Consider the following 17,503-nt stretch of genomic DNA (forward strand, 5'->3'; position numbering starts at 1 on the left):
ATTACCAACCTAATCTTATGAGAGTGTATTCTATGTAGTACCAAACTTTAACTCAGTGTTCTATAACTTTATGACAGATTTGGATGGTGCTAGGTAACCTAGTGCCAACAAGCAGCATCAGAGTTTAGACATGTCAATACTGATCATAATAATTATGATATTCTATAAGTAAAGACACAAACCTTTTAATCATCCTATTGTTTGATTTCTATACTAGAGTTCAATTTTTTTTCCTGAGGAATTACGATTTTATTGCCAGATAAGCATTTCAATGTTGTAGCCTATTTATTATCATACTATCAGAGTTCTTTGTAATAAATACATCATTGATAGAGGGAATTGGTTAGGATTTCTTGGCATTAAGTATAGAGAGATCTTGGTGACTTTTTGCAGAACAAATCCCTATAGACAGGACATGAGTAGTTGATTCTTTTGTTCATAATAAATATACAACTCTCCTGTTTTGTATGAATAACACATCACATCTTAAAGACAAAATATTAAAAGTGGGTACTCTTTACCACAAAATGAATTTTTTTAAAGGTATGGGTTTGAAAGTATGACCACCTAACTTACACCAAACTCTGAAGCATTCAAAATGTTAACTCATAAATTTGATGACTTAGTGTCATTCCTTGTTGAAAAGTCACAAAAATTTTAACCCAGAATTTGCACCTTATCATTTATAAAAGGCCAACATTAAGAGATGTATCTCAATTTTCAAAACTTCACAAAATACCACAGAGATATCATCATGGATCAAGAAATTCTGCACTACATCCAGACTTGGCCTTGATATCTGAAGATAGCACAACTCAATCACTGTCACATCAAGATATGGTCCCATTATTACATAAACAATAAACATCAGCGTAGGCCTGGCTAAACACAATTAATTACTCATCAAATCATGTCATGTCATAACAAAAAATAAACTGGTGAAGACAAGAGTATGATAAACGCTGTAGTGGGGGAACTATAACCTTTGGAAAGGTTTCTGTTCGGAGGATAGGGACATTGTCCTTCATGTGTCCTGGGGCTCATAACACAAAGCTTAACAATGATCGTTGAACATTTTCCTGCGATTGATTTCATTGACTACAATGTACAATCAATCATGAAATCAATCGTACAATTTATTGCTAACCTTTGGACTCTTGTTTCATGAAGCTCTTTGCAAGTTACTTTACACACAAATGGAACCTTATTTTTTCACAATTACATGTAGATCAAAATTATCCTGGGTGGTGTTTAATAAGGCTGTCAAATACACAACTTTCCACACAGCTGGTGACCTGTTCTTGGGTGCCAAATTAATTTCTCATTAATTTTATTTCCTTTCTATTAGCTTAGATTCACAAAAAGAGATTCACATACCTTCCATTTTGTCTTTGCAAAGTTTTTCTTGATGTTCTCACTGACTACTGAATGGATATTCTTAGTAAGAGCTGCATTTCCTGAAATCCTACAAGAAAAAAACATAAGAAAGGAGTGTTAACTACATCTTTAAGTCAATTTCATGTGTTGCTACACTGTTCAAGGCATTGGCGATAAGGCTGCGCCTCTGTTTTTGCTAGTTGTATATTACCAATGAATTAATTCATCCATGATTTTAATATATTGTCTCCCCTGCTTCTCTGTCCCTCATGTTTCATACCTAGTGTCTGTTTCTGTACCCTCTCCACTCAGTGTTCAGTTAGAACAACACATTGCCACATGCATTTTGGGTTGAAGTAACCGACAAACTGTGGGACTGCCTCGTAGTCTTGAACTTCCCACTTTGAAACAGTAATTGATGAGGAACGCGGAGAAAATAAGCAAAGAAACCATGGCCATGTCGTGTGTCGAGCTGAGGATCATACGTCCCGACCAAGAACTGGAGCGAGAAGGGAGCGCGGAAAAAGCCCTTGAGGGAAAATCTCAGCCCATAGACAATGCACGGTGAGGCCCCCCGCGACGTATTCGAGAATTACTAATATAGAATAATATAGATATTATTTTCTATGAAATTTTCTATATTATGTATGTGTGAATTTTGTTTGAAGTGAATGAATAATAAAGATTACTACAAAACAAAAAAATATAAAGATGTTGAGATGCTAGTGCAACAAGCAGGGAAAAATAAAAGTATCAATATCTAAGATCTCTTATTTTACTACTTGGAAATACCACATTATCCATCATTATTTATTTTTGTTATAATGTTGCCCTTCCCCTGAATGACCCCCTCCAAAAAAAAAAACCCACTGTCCCAGTTGTTTTCTCAGTACACAATTTGTAATCTCATATGAAATGGCAAAAGTGTCAATGCAGAATTGACCAAACATACAATATCAAATGTGTAATATAATCAAACTCTCATCAATCTACCATACGTCAGCCTCTTTCAAGCCATTGAACATTATCGGAATACATCTTTAGTCTAACACCTTTAGCTGCCTGGCCGCCGAACCGTATGTGTAAATGAGGGTTTGTCAATGTGCCTTCAAGGCAGCCACACTATTTCCCTGCCTTCTTCCAAAAAAATGATATGGACTATTTTGTTAAATCCAATCCATGAACACAATTTTTATTGCAATGCCACATTATTTTGATCAGAATATAATCCATACTAATTGAGGGTGAATTCATGAAAAGCAATAAACTTCACTTAGGGGCTAGAAATAAAATCACTCAGACTGAAACTAGGTCAGATCCGGCTGGATAGGTTTTTCACAAACACAACCAGAGTGCCCTCTATACCCGGTCAATGGGGATTGTATTACATGGGATCTTGCATAGATAATGCAGCGTTGAAAGACATTAGCATTATCCCAGATGATCAAGGGGTGTCTTTCAAGCTGCTTACCCCCTCAGTCTTCTGGCTCCCTCGTGGTTCTGAAGTAGACTGGTTTAATGAGCAACGATTAATCAGGAATATTGGTGTGTCATTATGCGCTGCTCCTAATTGCAAGGACACAAGTAGATACTATTGTGAGTGACTGATTTAATAGACAACACACATACATTACACCTATTTTTACTTCAAAAGCATTACTGATTTCTTGTGATTGATTGGAAGTGATTGTAGAATATTTTTTATACAAAATTCTCACTCTCCTATATGAGTTCTTGATGATAGTACTTAACCAGATTTCTAGCACACTGTGGGTAGAATAAAGATTAGTCTGCTTCAAAACATTAACTTGAATAATACAGCCTGGATGTGACTGCATCCTTTGGCCATTACTACAAATGTACAAAGCTTGAAATTGAAAACTACATCAATAGCATTTGAATGAAGTCTCCATTAAGTTTCCATATATGTAAGACCCTGTCTCACTGAAGATCCCCTGCACATTATGAAGGAATTATGTGAGTGTGGGGCTGTAAGCAACTGCTTCTGAACATTGTAAGAAGTGTAGATATCATTCAAATGCTAGTAATTTTCAAATGGTATTAGTATTACCGGTACTTTAGCTTATTAAATGTTTCCCTCATAATAAATGGGTTTTCTTTTTTGATAATGCACCCTGCATAGAAAGGATTAGCCAAATCAATCATTGTACTCATTTATTCACCTGTTATTAACATGATGAAATGAGTGCCTAGAAAGAAAACTACACTGAAATAATAACCGATATTTGATATCAATTGAACGATTATGTTGACACAATATAGGAAGGGGAGACAGAACAATATATTGTATTTCAGTTTAATTAAAACAAGCTTTGCTGTTAATATCATAGGATATCATGTAGTATAAAAACAGAAGCTACTGAGGGCAATTCATAACCAGAATGGTGCTGAAGAAACAAAAAAATAAATACACGAAGGCTCAGCACAAATGCAATTAGAAATGAACAGGAAAGGTAGCTATTGCACTCAAAACAATATTTCCACATTTGGACAGAAAAGACTTTATGAATATCCATCTGTCAAGCAGGTTCTATGACATTTGCTCCAGCAACAATTCCTGCACTTAGTGCACTATAAATTCCACACGCTAATCAAATAGTTAACTTCAACCCTGTTTGACAATGTACCATACCCTAAACCTAGCATAAAACCTAACCCTAACCCTACATCTTATAAGAAATAAAGCCCAGAACAATTGTCATAGAAGCAAGTGCGCACCCGTAAAGCATGGTAGTTTTCTGTCCACTTGCACTATATCTTTTTCCTATTCTGTGGGACTGATTACCTGTTACCTCGCTGTATTTCATGATAACCATTTCTACATTGGTCCATTATCTTTGAGTTGACCTACATTAATATATACATTCATCGCTTATGGCAATTTTTGATAGGCTTTATACCAGGAACATTTCTTTGCACCTGCATGTTTAAGTGGCTGTATTAGACACAATTATGACGTTCTTTTTGGAGAAAATGCTATGAGCTATTACAGAAGTAGATGTGAATGAATGAGAGATATTTACTAAATTCTGCATGATCATATTCATCTAAGTAAACTGAATTCATGACATTCTTTTGAATTTCTTCAAATAGATAGAAAAGAGATTAAAAAATAATTGGGGAGCTTCATCAAAACCAGTGCCTAGGTAGTGAATTACACAAAAAAAAATATCAACAAGAATATTTACATAAGGGGAACTACAAACTGGGACTCGTAAGGCATGTATAGAATTCAGAGACTCTAAGAATAAGGAAAGGCTTCATTATCAAGTGTTAACCAAGCAGAGCTTTGAATATATATCAGGTCGTTATTAAGAGTATCATGCAACGGAAATGCCTAAGGCCACAGGTTTCTATGCATTTGATGTTGTCCCATGCGGCATAGGAGGATGAAAGCGAAAGGAACAAGAGTGTTGCTAAGGCAAGCACATAATATGCCTGCCTGTAATGCGGAAAATGGAGTTATTGGTCAAGCAAGAAAAGTGGAAGGTGGTAACTTTGACCTTCTGACCTAAAAATCAATAGTTTTCCTGAGATCTACGCTAGTATCATAGGCACCAAATTATATGAGCCAAGGTTACGTAAAGCTGAAGTTATCATGCTTTAAGGACTGCCAAAGGGTAAAATGAAAACATGTCAGTGTGACCTTGACCTTTGACCTTAAAATAAATAGGCTTCCTGGGATCCATGCTAGCATCACACACACCAATTCATATGAGCCTAGGTTAAGTTAAACTGAAGTTATCGCATATACAAGGACTTCAGAAGATGAAAAAATGTCCCTGTGACCTTGACCTTTGACCTCAAAATCAATAGGTTTCCTAGGATCCATGCTAGTATCATACCATGGACCTATTACGAATGGACATTCAACAAGAGCATTTTATGACCAACACCTGTTTCCAGCTGTCAAAATCGCTAACCCTTAACTTTCTCTTTATGCGGTTTTTACGACCACCGCCCGGGGCGATTGCTTACACAAGCTCCTTTTGGCCAATGATCGTCACTGATCGATCACTGGCCCTCTTTCGACCAAAGACGGTCTCGTTTTAGCCCTGATTGCCATAAGGGAAAGTCCCTGCATTACCTAGAATACAATGCACAATTCATAGCCGCTTTTTCAGTATATGATTTTATGCTGTCTATAATGTGCGATTGTCGTCTGACCATAAAAAAAATCCTGTGGAATTTTACGCCCAAATGAAAATCAACTTCTGACCGAAGGTAAGCGCTACTATCAACATCAATATTGTCCAAAATAGATGCATTTTTAACGGTTTTCCACACATTTCTCCGTCAAATTTCAACTGCATTTTTGCCGTAAATATACTGATCTGCAAAGTGATGTCAATGCATTTCATGTGCGGTTATTCGCGATGTACATAAAAATATGTTTATGCACGCCTGTTTTCTTGTTTTTGCAATCATTTTTATAGCGCTAACGTTCGCTGCTATGCGTTGCTTTTGATAAAGTGAACGAACAACATCGCAATGGGTAGGAGCAGCACACAATTGATTTCCGCTGTCCATTAGTGATAGCGTGTTTTACGACCAGCTTGATGGGCGTCAGCTGCCGGCGCTCTGTTTATAAAAGGATTAGCGGTGACAGTCTTTGGCCCAAAGGAGGGGATTCGTTGAATGTCCATTCGTAATAGGTCCATGATCATACACGCCAAATAAAATGAGCTTATATGTTCAACTGAAGTTATCACATTTATAAGTAAAATTTAACAGATGGACAGACACCGAGCGTGATACCATACGACGTCCAAAAGGACGGGCGTATCAAAACTAAGATGTGGACCTACAGTGTGTCCCACAAAAAAGGAAACCATAATTCCCAGTTCTAATTTTATAATTAAAACATATGCAATTATTGAGATATCTTATTTTAAAAATGAGTTTCCTTTTTGTGGAACACACTGTGTATAAAGCCCATCTCACCCTATGCGATCCGGTGCAAAGCCTTTTTTTCAAGAAATCGCATTTTGCATTAAATATGAAAGTTCTAAGAAGTAAAATTATTTTATTTAAAGTTTGGCATATTGTTAGGAAAATTAAAATCATATTTTTACTTTGCGGCAAACCCTATAGTCGGAATAAAGTTAAAATCGGCTTCAAGTCGCAGTCGATGATTACATCATTACAATTTTGAATTGAATTTGTTTTTATTCATTCAGGGAGGCTCTAACTCGACTGAATTTTGATTTCAGTAGTCCTACCACAATTCTGAACCCTAATCCATAATATTTTATTAGTTGGAATATCCATATCAAATGTTATCACAATCAATTTCAAATTCGGATCGCAACAAATCGCACAGTGTGAGGCGGGCTTAAGGGAAACTACAACATATCACTTAACACCATACTCCCCCTCCCATTCATAATAAGCACACAATCCCAAATATATCACATCAATATTTAGAGCCACCCATTTTGTTGAGCAGTTATACATGTATGTTAAGCCCATGCCCCTGCTATGACAAAAACAATGTAAATTGGGGGAGGGGGGGGGCAAGAGGTACATCCTAGGTACCACTTTCAGGAGGCATGAATAGGATTGCAAAAGTTTTCAGTAATTGACAATGGATGCATGATTTCACTGTTTGCCTAAGGCTCTGTTTCCCTAGATACACTGCCCAAGGTATGTCCTTCCCCTCCCTATCATAAAAAGAACCTGTAGCCCCCCCCCTGCTAGTGACCCACTTATTATCCTTTTATTACTCCTCTTTTATCCCTGTCAATCCTTAACTAGTCTGTTCATTTGTTTCTAAATGAAATTGTACAATTTGCCTCGAGAACAAAATCGACCCAAAACCCTATATTCTATGGCATTGTTTCTACATAATGCGATGTGAACCCACATCTTCAGGCATCTACTCGGGAAGTACAATAGGATATAACAGATGAAATTAGTATGTTTATGATATTCCTTGCAGTAATGGAAGACGACTGTATCATTCAGAAAAAACAAGTGTCTAATACTTTTGAAATTAATTATGAACACTTGCACCCATAATAGAGAGAATAGACATTTGCCTTTAATAAAATACGTAAAAAGAACTTCTCAAAGATAATACAAAATACTCCCAAAATACATGTTAAATGGTTTAAATGCATGAAGAGAGAGGTGTACAAATCAGGCAAAAGAAAAAAAAAACATGTACATAGGTTAGAAATCAGTAAGTATAATGAGATGGAGAGGAGAAAAACAGAAAATGGAACAAAAAAGTGGGTACGTAATGAAGAGAAAGAGAGAAAAACTTCTAGGTGCGAGTGAAATCCTGGAACCTAAAAAACAAGGTCCTATTTAATGCCTAAAAGCTCTTCAAATGCCCAACATTATAATCTATAAAGTACTTAGATTGATAAAGCACAACCTTCTAAGAGAGTAGGGGGTGTGTGGTTGAGGGGGCGGAGGAAGACATGACACAGGATATTTGATCTTGAAAACAGGATTGGACACTTCTAATGAAAAAGACTAGAATGGTTAAGAGGCAGGTGGGTGGGCATATGAAAATAAATATGGGCCTACCGGATAAAAAGGGCAGACAGACAAAGGGACATGGGGGGGGGGGGTAAGAGGAATGAGGCCCAGGAATGGATGAAGGGTGGAGTAAGGAGGTAGAAGGTGTGGGATAGAGAGGGATAAGAGGATATTGATGAACAAGTCTAATGCCTCTGGCAATTTTGCCTGCTATTTGATACACATGTAGCAGTAGTACTGACTTTGAAAACAGCTATTGAATAATTATTCACAAAAGAAAACACTCATTTGATAATAAAATACTATGTACATTGACCCAACTTGACCCTTTAACCGTATTTGTTGTAGGGTCCATGCTTTAACCATGATCATGTGACCTAAGATGTGCGCAAAATATACTTGATTACCCTTATTATGACTAGATGTATCATGAACTACATGTGTAGATCCATAAAATTTCTAAGTTATAATGCCAATCAACAAATACCTCCAACATGGCCAAAGTTTGTTGATCATAACTGACCAAAAACTTAGGCAGGATCTTCAGTGATACACTACTACCCTTATGTCTAAGTTTCATGAACTAGGTCCATATATACTTTCTAAGTTATGACGACATTTCAAAAACTTAACCTTGGTTAAGATTTCAATATTAATTTCCCCAACATGGTCTCAGTTCATTGACCCTGAATGACCTTTGACATTGGTCATGTGACCTAAAGCTCAGCCAGGATGTTCAGTAATACTTGATTAAACTTAGTAACTTATATCCAAGTTTCATATACTAGGTCCATATATTTCCTAAGTTATGATGACATTTCAAAAACTTAAACATGGTTTAAGATTTCAATGTTGACAACGCCGCCACCGTCGGAAAAGCGATGCCTATAGTCTCGCTCTGCTAAGCACATGAGATAAAAATGGTACAACCCCAACATTGAAAAAAAATGACTACAGAAATAAGTAACAACTGAAAAAAGGAGGAAAAACACAATAAAAAATAAAAGAAGGTTAGGCAATCTACAAGAGATTATCAACATATCGATCATCCTGACATTTTCTTCCAACTGCACTTAAAAAATGAAGTTTATAGTTCTTAATGAGTGATGGTGCTTTTTTTTATTTTACAGCCCATTTCCCCGGTCGGCATCAGTTATCAACTTCAACCTACTTTCCCAACCACTGCATTCACATTCAGTATTTCAAAGTGACAAGAGTCTCTACATGCTCTACCAACTACCGACCTCATATTTATTCATTTTTTATCATGGATCATTCACATTTCTGGCGTAAATAAGAGAATAAAAACAATGTTCCCTCAGAGAAGAAATACAAATTGTGACTGTTGATCGCATCATGGACCTATTACATGGTCACATAGAGCTGTAATGTGGCTGTGAATGGCATGCCAACTCCCTTCACTAGTCCATCATGTGCATGTTTGATGCACCCACCAATAATGCATCAAACACCCGGCCCCAAATCAGTCTACCAGTCTACCAACTTCTGTCACTGTAGGGGAGAAAGGAGCTAGAGATTTCTGTGTGCACTCAGATTGGTACTAAAAGTCGATTTCTCCTCTCGAATGTGAACACAGCATAATAAGGTACATGGAGTAGTCAAGATTCTGTCTGGTTCTGGACCATAATATTAATATTGAAATTAAACTATGATTTAACTGTGCAACTGCAGAATATTCATGGGGTAATTAAGAAAAATGTTTTAATGGAGATATGTTTTGCCATTTTACACGAACATTATTTTGATCAGGATCCCAACAAAACTAAAAAATATCTGAGCATTTTTATTTTGGTATAAAACAACTTCTTAAATAAGAACAAAATGGGCAGAATAGGATATGGTATTAGCTAACACAAAACCCTTTGAATGAAAAATATAAATAATCTCATCAGAAATATGGGAGAATTGAAAATGCCATTTCATTCTGGGATGGTTTTTCAATCTATTATAAACATAGCTTAAAATAGCACAAAACTATCAAAAGACAATAAAAATCATCAGGTGTTTTACAAGCTACATGAACATGTATCTGATGAAATACACAAAGATATCTACATGTACTGTGTTTATGCAATCAAAAAGCTTTTTAACTCTTATAATTATATTTTTTCTCCTGAAAGAAAACTGACTGCATGAAATCAGAATAACCGTTTCACTGCTAATACAGAGTGAAATGAATGTATAGAAATTAGGTCAATAAAGGAACCAGAAACGTCCTAATAACCCAACTACACTTTTCTGGGTTTGAAAGTAATGTTTTCTCATGTCCTAATGACCGTATGGTACGGGACAAATTGGAGCATCTTGGTTTCATGTTCTGATTAAGCTCAGTTCAATGAACTGCTTTTCAAAATGGAAGCGATTCTCTTTCATGTTTATGCTTGATGCATATTTAACTTAGAACTACATAAGACATGCAAAATAACAGCCAAGTTCCATTCTGCAAAATAAGATTTTAACAAAATGCAAAGATTATGTAGTTAAATTTTTATTGTTCACAGGACTTGGCAATAGCCAAATTCTTGAAATATATAAAGAATTCTCTTCTATTTCATACCTGTAAACTCGAGAATGTCATAATGCAATCACAATAAGGGGGGGGGGTTATGAGTCTGGATAAAAAATCTCCATTGACATTCGTTTAATAAATAATAGAATACCTAAAAACATTAAGCAACATGAATAACTGCACTTTGAGGAAATACTCACATTAATTAATTTCTAACTTAATGTCATGCAACAAACTTCCCTTGCCATTTCATCTTAATATACATGTAGAACATATCTGAATGAAAGGAAATGCAAGTTCAAAGAAGGAATCACCAATTGCTAATAAATGTCCATCTGTGAAGTTCTTTTGTAGTAGGGTGAAAGACCTTAGATAAGATCAGTTAAAAAGCCAAGACCAACATCAGGTGTGAGTGCTGTTCGCTATAATGCCCAATTAATCTAAAAGGTGTAAAAAAGAGTTCATGGCACGGTGCATCCAAGGCTGAAGCCTTCTCATGTCACTATCCACTAGAGACAAATCTACCAACACACTCATACCCTATTCACACCAGATGAATATTGCATAGTGAAGAATTTTTTTTTTCAAATCACAATCTGAAAAACCATACAAACTTGAATACATTGTATGACTTAATAAAAGGTTATATGAGAACCAATAAGAACATTCATCAGTTACTCTAAAGCTAAATGACATGGATGTTCAGATGAGAATGTGATATCAACTCTACATGAATTGTTACACTATCAAAATTAAACAACTTTTTACGGTGCATTTTTGGTGAAAATACTTTTATGCATGGACAGATTATCGTAGAAGTAACTCTTTATTATACATCTGCACCATTATTTTGCAAGATGTAAAACAGGTTCACGTGTTCCCTCACTTGTACTGTCAATGAGGAAGAAGAGGATGGCGTATATATTTGCCCACTTTCGGAAGTGGCACATTATGGCGAGCATGAGAGAATCCTGTCCGTTAACACCGTTAATCTAATGAGGGAGACAGGTGACACCAGCATGGTGCTGCCTCTTCTCCAAATCTTCATCCTAATCTACCAACGCTTGAGAAACCACCCATCACTTTTGGATTTGAGGGGATGGGGCACAAACAACCCTGATCCACACCCCCCCCTATAACCTAATATCGAACATTTATGTTCCTGGATGTTTTGATCAATATTTGAGTTTGATGTGTGTTTGATTTTAATGCTTGGTGGCCATTACCACTTTCATTGAATAACATAATTATTCTAGAAATCTAAGGCAAATATTCTCTTGCCCATATTAAAGGCACAATTTCAGCAGCTGATAACAGTAGCCTAATGTGAAATTTACCATCAATATTTATATAATCAATAAGGATTTTTTTGCTTGCCTTCATTTCTAACCATCAACCCATACTCTAATTTGAGCTCCTAAAATAAATCTCTGAATGATATCTGAAAAGCACTTTCTAAACCTGGGCAATTCATCTTTTCATAGATGTCAGACTCAATTTAGCTAGATAGTATTACTGAGCAAAGAAAGAGCACAAGCTTCACTTTTAAATCTATTTTATCCGGTGCTCTAATATTCAACTTTATGATTGTAGAATTATTGACACATTATCTTAGGAGTAATAATAATACATGGTAATACTGTACAAACATAATCAAAAAGAAAAGGAAACCTCTGATTTCCCGAAGGTCAATAATAAGAATTTTATTTCATACTGAGACTACATTAAATAAAAAATTAAAAACCTATTGAAAATAGCACTCTCATGCAGTGTGAGACAATGTTCTGTGACTTCTAATAAAGCAAATTTATCATGTGAGTAGAGTCAGGAGAATCATCAAAGTTTAACACTACATAGATTGCACTCAGGTGGTTTTCACAGAGATGAATGTTTCCAATACATGAGTAACACACATTGACTGTAATCAAATAAGGGTTCAGAGCAGAGCAACCATCCATATTCACCATGTATATGAATCATTATGATGTGGAGATATATTCAATTCAATTAAGAGGAAGGAAATTGGTGCACATATGTTTCAACTGACCTCACATCCTTTAGTTAAAAAAAAATTCAAACTCAGAACAGTGGATTAATTTTCCTCCAGGGGTAGGTTTTTTTTAAACATGTGACTCAGGACTTCTATAATTGTAGGATGCGTGTTCAGAAACCTCAAACATAATCTTTGAAGTCAATTATTTAGTGGGGAATATCACCGTGACGTCAAGTTGATTTCAAAAAATAAAAGCAGAAAAATAAGAGATTAAATATAAAAATACCAAGTGATTTTTCAAATTTTTGATATTGTGAGGTTGCTTGCAAAACAGCTCATTTACATATCATGTAACTTAAATTCATAAAATTGATGCTAATTAATTATTTTTTTCACATTTCAGAAATTGATGGAATGCATTCTCTTAACAAAAGATATGAGAGCTGCTCGAAGGTGATATCACAAAACTAAAACTGTTTCAAGATTTTCTTATACATCTACAGACAAGTATGCTATACTATAATACCCCTTTCATAGTAAGAGCCAAAGTGGAGTTAGTCCGGAGTCCAGGAGGAGTTACTCCACTTTGGAGGGCAATATGAAAATTCTGAGATTAGTTCGATCCGGATTCAAAGCGGAGTACTCAACCCACTTCGAGAAGAGGGTTACAAACGGAGTTACTCCGCACCGGAAATGCGGTATGCGCTTATCGCTGTGATCTCCGTAGTTGTAAGTCGAACGAATTGTCAATGTCCCGCATTTTTAACCGTGTTCTTGCGGCCAGTTCAATCATCATCACAATCATCAGAAGAACTGACTTAAAAGTAACATTGTGATATGGAAGCGAACAGATTACAATATCATATAGCCAACGATCATCTAGCCAGTATAGTAGAGTATCTAGTACCGGACGCTCGCGCTGCACACATCGCTATCTAGCGCAGCTGCATTTGCAAAACAAATTTCGACGCGAACTCGCTTGGAAACCATGGCAACGACTGCGGATACACCGCTGCGGTGCTTGCCAATATGAAAGGGGGTTTAAAGTCGGTCCGCAGTACAAGCGGATTAACTCAACCCGGAGTAACTCCACTTCGCCTTCACTATGAAAGGGGTATAAGGCGCATCTCATTACAGCAAAAATGGGGGGGGGTAGCACCAAAATATGTTACCTTGGATTAATCAGGTCCTGCTAAGATGGATTGTCACCAAACTTTCATTGAAATGGGGCTTTTTCTCATATTATGAATGTATTAAAAGACTTGTCATTGGGGTGACCAACGCCTTTTAACACCTGCAGATTCCATTATAGGTAGGATTGGATTAGATATTTATCTACTTGACTATATTCACATCTACCAAAGATAATGATTTAATGAAACAGCCAGCCAGTCATTACCCCTGTGTATTGTTATAAGTTTCCAAAATCCTTGTCGCTGATTGATTGACAGCACATTTATTGGTGAAGGACACTTGACTATTGACTTCATGACATGCTTTCAAAGCATGACATGCTTTCAAAGCATGACCTCTAATAACTAATTATACAACAATATCATGATCAAGTACAGTCAGTGACTATGGGGTATCAGGACACTGATGATTTTTAGATGAGATTGATCTATTTAGAACTGCAGAAACAAGGTTATGAAATGACAACTTTATAACTTACATGAACAGCACATTATCAAATTAATTGACGCACAACTTACTTAGATGCATTGGGCACTTTAACGGAAAAAATGTATGACCCTGTGCACAATATATATACTGCCAAATAGGTTTTCAAAATAACATCGCAGGTGAAACTATAAATACCGACAGACTAATCTGTTTTTTTTTATAATGAATGATATACTATAGCATTGAAAAATTGGTCACATATCTGAAGGTCATCAGATAAAGAGTTAATTGTAACTACGGGATGCACTTAGATTTCAGGTTGCATAATATACAGCGGCATTAGTCAGGTTTATACAACTCCCAAGAATGTTCTGTAATCTGAGTGGTCCAAATCGGATCACATGATATTCAGCGAATTTTACTTATGCATCCAAAATGCACTATCCCGCACTCAGACGTCAGAGTGAAGGATAGTGCGAGGTCTGGAATTATCTAGAATTTAGATCAAGTGTAGCATTCAGGGCAACTCAGTAACATGGGGGAGGAGAGAGTTATATAAAACAAACAATGCACGCATTCTTCTGCATAGAGGACCTAAATAATGAACTCTGTGTTAGACTCACCAAATAGATATACCGCACTAGGTCCGCAGGAATGGGTGCAGTATATCCATTGGCTCTTCTTGCACATCGTTCATTATTTGGCCCTTATTCTTGCGCTTACTTTCATTATTTTTTACTATCTAAGGGGATGCTTGCCACGGGATAGTTATCACACATAACTCTTTGTGAAAAAGTCCCCCCAAAAAGCCAAAGAAAAAAGCAACCAAAAAGAGTGTTGCCGTAGAAATAATTCTGCAAATTGTCTTATGACAAGGAAGTGCTAATTTAAGCTTTACAATGTATTTATTTTTTGTTCAAATATAGATAATGTAACCTGATGAATACAATGGATAGAACTTCAGTTTGTTTAATGATTTAGTTCACACTATTCTGCTGCACTGTTTTTATCTAATGATTGCTGTTTATATACTTAATGCAGTTCATTACATCTTGTTTTAAGAACACTTTTAATCTACTAAAACTGGAGCAAGGAAGACATATAAGCCTTGAAGAATACTTACCAGGGATGTCTAATGGCATCTTCACTTGTATATCTATCATCTGGATCCAAAGCCATTAAATGCCCGATAAAATCCTTAGCTGTATAGAGAAGGGAAAAAAAGAGGAAAAGGTTGGCAAACAGATTAAAAACCTTGCAGAACTAATAACCAGATGCTTTGTGGGGTTTGACATGATGCATGGTATAAATGGAAAGCATGGTGATTGCATTCGTCTGATGTAAGCATTGATGTTCATATTTGATCAGGGGGTGTGACTTATTGGTAGAAGAATTGAACCACCTATATAAATGATAATTATTAACTTGAATTAATGATGGTCAAAAAGCACACACATGACCACACAATTGATTTACAAAATCATATGGAAAAAGGGGAAAGGTGATGGTACTTCAAACATGAATGTCAAAGCATCCTCATCTATATCAATACCATTAACATTAAATCCAGCATGGTTCACCCTTTGATCCCTTTAAACTTCATTTTACCAGTAATTCATCAAAGCAGTAATCATCATAGGTGTGCATAAGAATCCATGAGTGAACATAATCTAATATGAATATTTGGCAATGCTGTGTTTCTGTACATTTTATTTCATGGGGTATTTTCACATCTTCAGTAGATAGCCTAACATCTTCACTCTTGATATCACTTGAAGATTCCCTCAATATACCCAAAATGAAATTAAGATCTTTGGGTATGGTAACTACCATGTAACAGTAATCAGCAGTTTTATCAATTTTCATGGTCTCATAATGCGGAAGTATAACATGACAATCAGAAGTTGTAATGAAATGAAATAAGCCTTCTACAATGCCCTCCAATCTCCTGCCTAACACCACCCGACCCCCATTTCTCTCTTCCTCTCTCTCACGTCTTCTTGTTTCTCTTATTCATACACAATACATCCCTTCTCTATATCTATTTCAACCGCCATACCTCCTGCAACAGACTGATGACATAATCTCAATCACGCACAAAATACAGGTATAACTAGCATGAAGACAAAGAGAGAAAAAGGTACACATCTGTCATCTGGTACCCTTTCCCCTCCGTTTAAATTACTGAAAAGGTCATCAAGAACCTCTGGCATTCAGGTGATTATCTCACCTTCCTGCTTTCTTGAAAAACAAAAAGAGTACATACCCTCCCCCAACAAAGTATTAATAAATGAATGAAAATATAAACTAGAAATATCACAAAAGTTTATTACTACCCCCGTCCTATGCTGTTACAATGACAATACAGTTTTGATCACATTTAGAAAATAAATGATACAATAAGATCAGTATTTATATAACGCTCCTCACAACGACTGTATCACAGCACTTAACACATGAGTAAAGATAAGACTTTGAAAGAAAAAAAAATACATATATGACAAGTAAATCAACTATTACAAAGAAATGTCTTTAATGACCGCTGAAATGCTCCCAGGCCATGGATGCAGCAGGGGAGCTGGTTCCAGAGGTGTGGCATGGCAGCAGCGAAGGATCATTCCCCTGAGGAGGTAGCAGTTTGGGGTCTTTTTTACAGAGCAGTATCATTGCCTGATCTTAGTCCATGCTTTTCACTCTGGTATGGGAAAATTAGGTATTGAGATAGGACGGAGCACAATTATGGAGGCATTTGTAGGTAATGGTGAGGAGATTGTATGGGATATGCTTATGGACAGGAACCAGTGTAATTGTTGTAGAAGGGGAGAGGCATGATCACGCTTCTTGGCAAGTAATAGCAAACTTGGCTGCCCGGTTCTGAGCTTGTTGCAGTTGATGATGATGATGCACAGCGTTTGTATAGCACCATATATCTGTCAAAGACATTCAAAGGTGCATTGGAGGAGCAGCCAATCTGGGTCGCCAAGAAGGGCGCGAACACAGAACTGTGACCCGCAGGTCTCTCCTCCCGATAACTGGTTGGGGAATGCAGGTGGATCACTACACCGGGGTTTCCACCTACTCTTATGAGAATAGTGGAGTGGGTTCTTAACGTGCAATGGTGGTGATTCTCCTTTACACGGGGCCTCCATTTAACATCCTATCCGAGGGACAGAATGTTTTCCACTGTAACATAGCTTGCATCTATGAAACGGGAGAGACGTTTACACAAAACGCACTGGCTTCAGTCATCCGCCCGGATGGAATCGAACCCACGATGTATGATACGACGGGCAGACGCTTTACCGCCTGAGCCAACTTCGCTCTCAAGTTGCTGAATGTTAGCCGAAGATGTACCACATGAGAGAGTTTGCATAGTAAATTCTTGAAGTAATCAAAGCTCTCACAGCATGCTCACAGGCAGTCTGACTTAGGAATGGCTTTATACGAGCTATATGATATTTGAGTGAGCT

General features: G+C 36.7%; 1 protein-coding gene across 1 annotated transcript in view; it reads right to left on the bottom strand.

Annotated features, from left to right (window-relative positions):
• Nucleotides 1–17,503, bottom strand: part of LOC121412000 (calcium/calmodulin-dependent protein kinase type 1D-like) — an 85,692-nt gene that overhangs the window by 7,570 nt on the left and 60,619 nt on the right. The window contains exons 7-8 of the mRNA XM_041604913.1: nucleotides 15,157–15,235; nucleotides 1,378–1,465 (exon numbers count right to left, since the gene is read on the bottom strand). Of these exons, the coding sequence (XP_041460847.1) occupies nucleotides 1,378–1,465; nucleotides 15,157–15,235 (167 nt within the window). The remainder of the gene's footprint in view (nucleotides 1–1,377; nucleotides 1,466–15,156; nucleotides 15,236–17,503) is intronic.

Source organism: Lytechinus variegatus, chromosome 3 (assembly GCF_018143015.1).
Source record: "Lytechinus variegatus isolate NC3 chromosome 3, Lvar_3.0, whole genome shotgun sequence".
In the NCBI taxonomy this organism is placed as follows: domain Eukaryota; kingdom Metazoa; phylum Echinodermata; class Echinoidea; order Temnopleuroida; family Toxopneustidae; genus Lytechinus; species Lytechinus variegatus.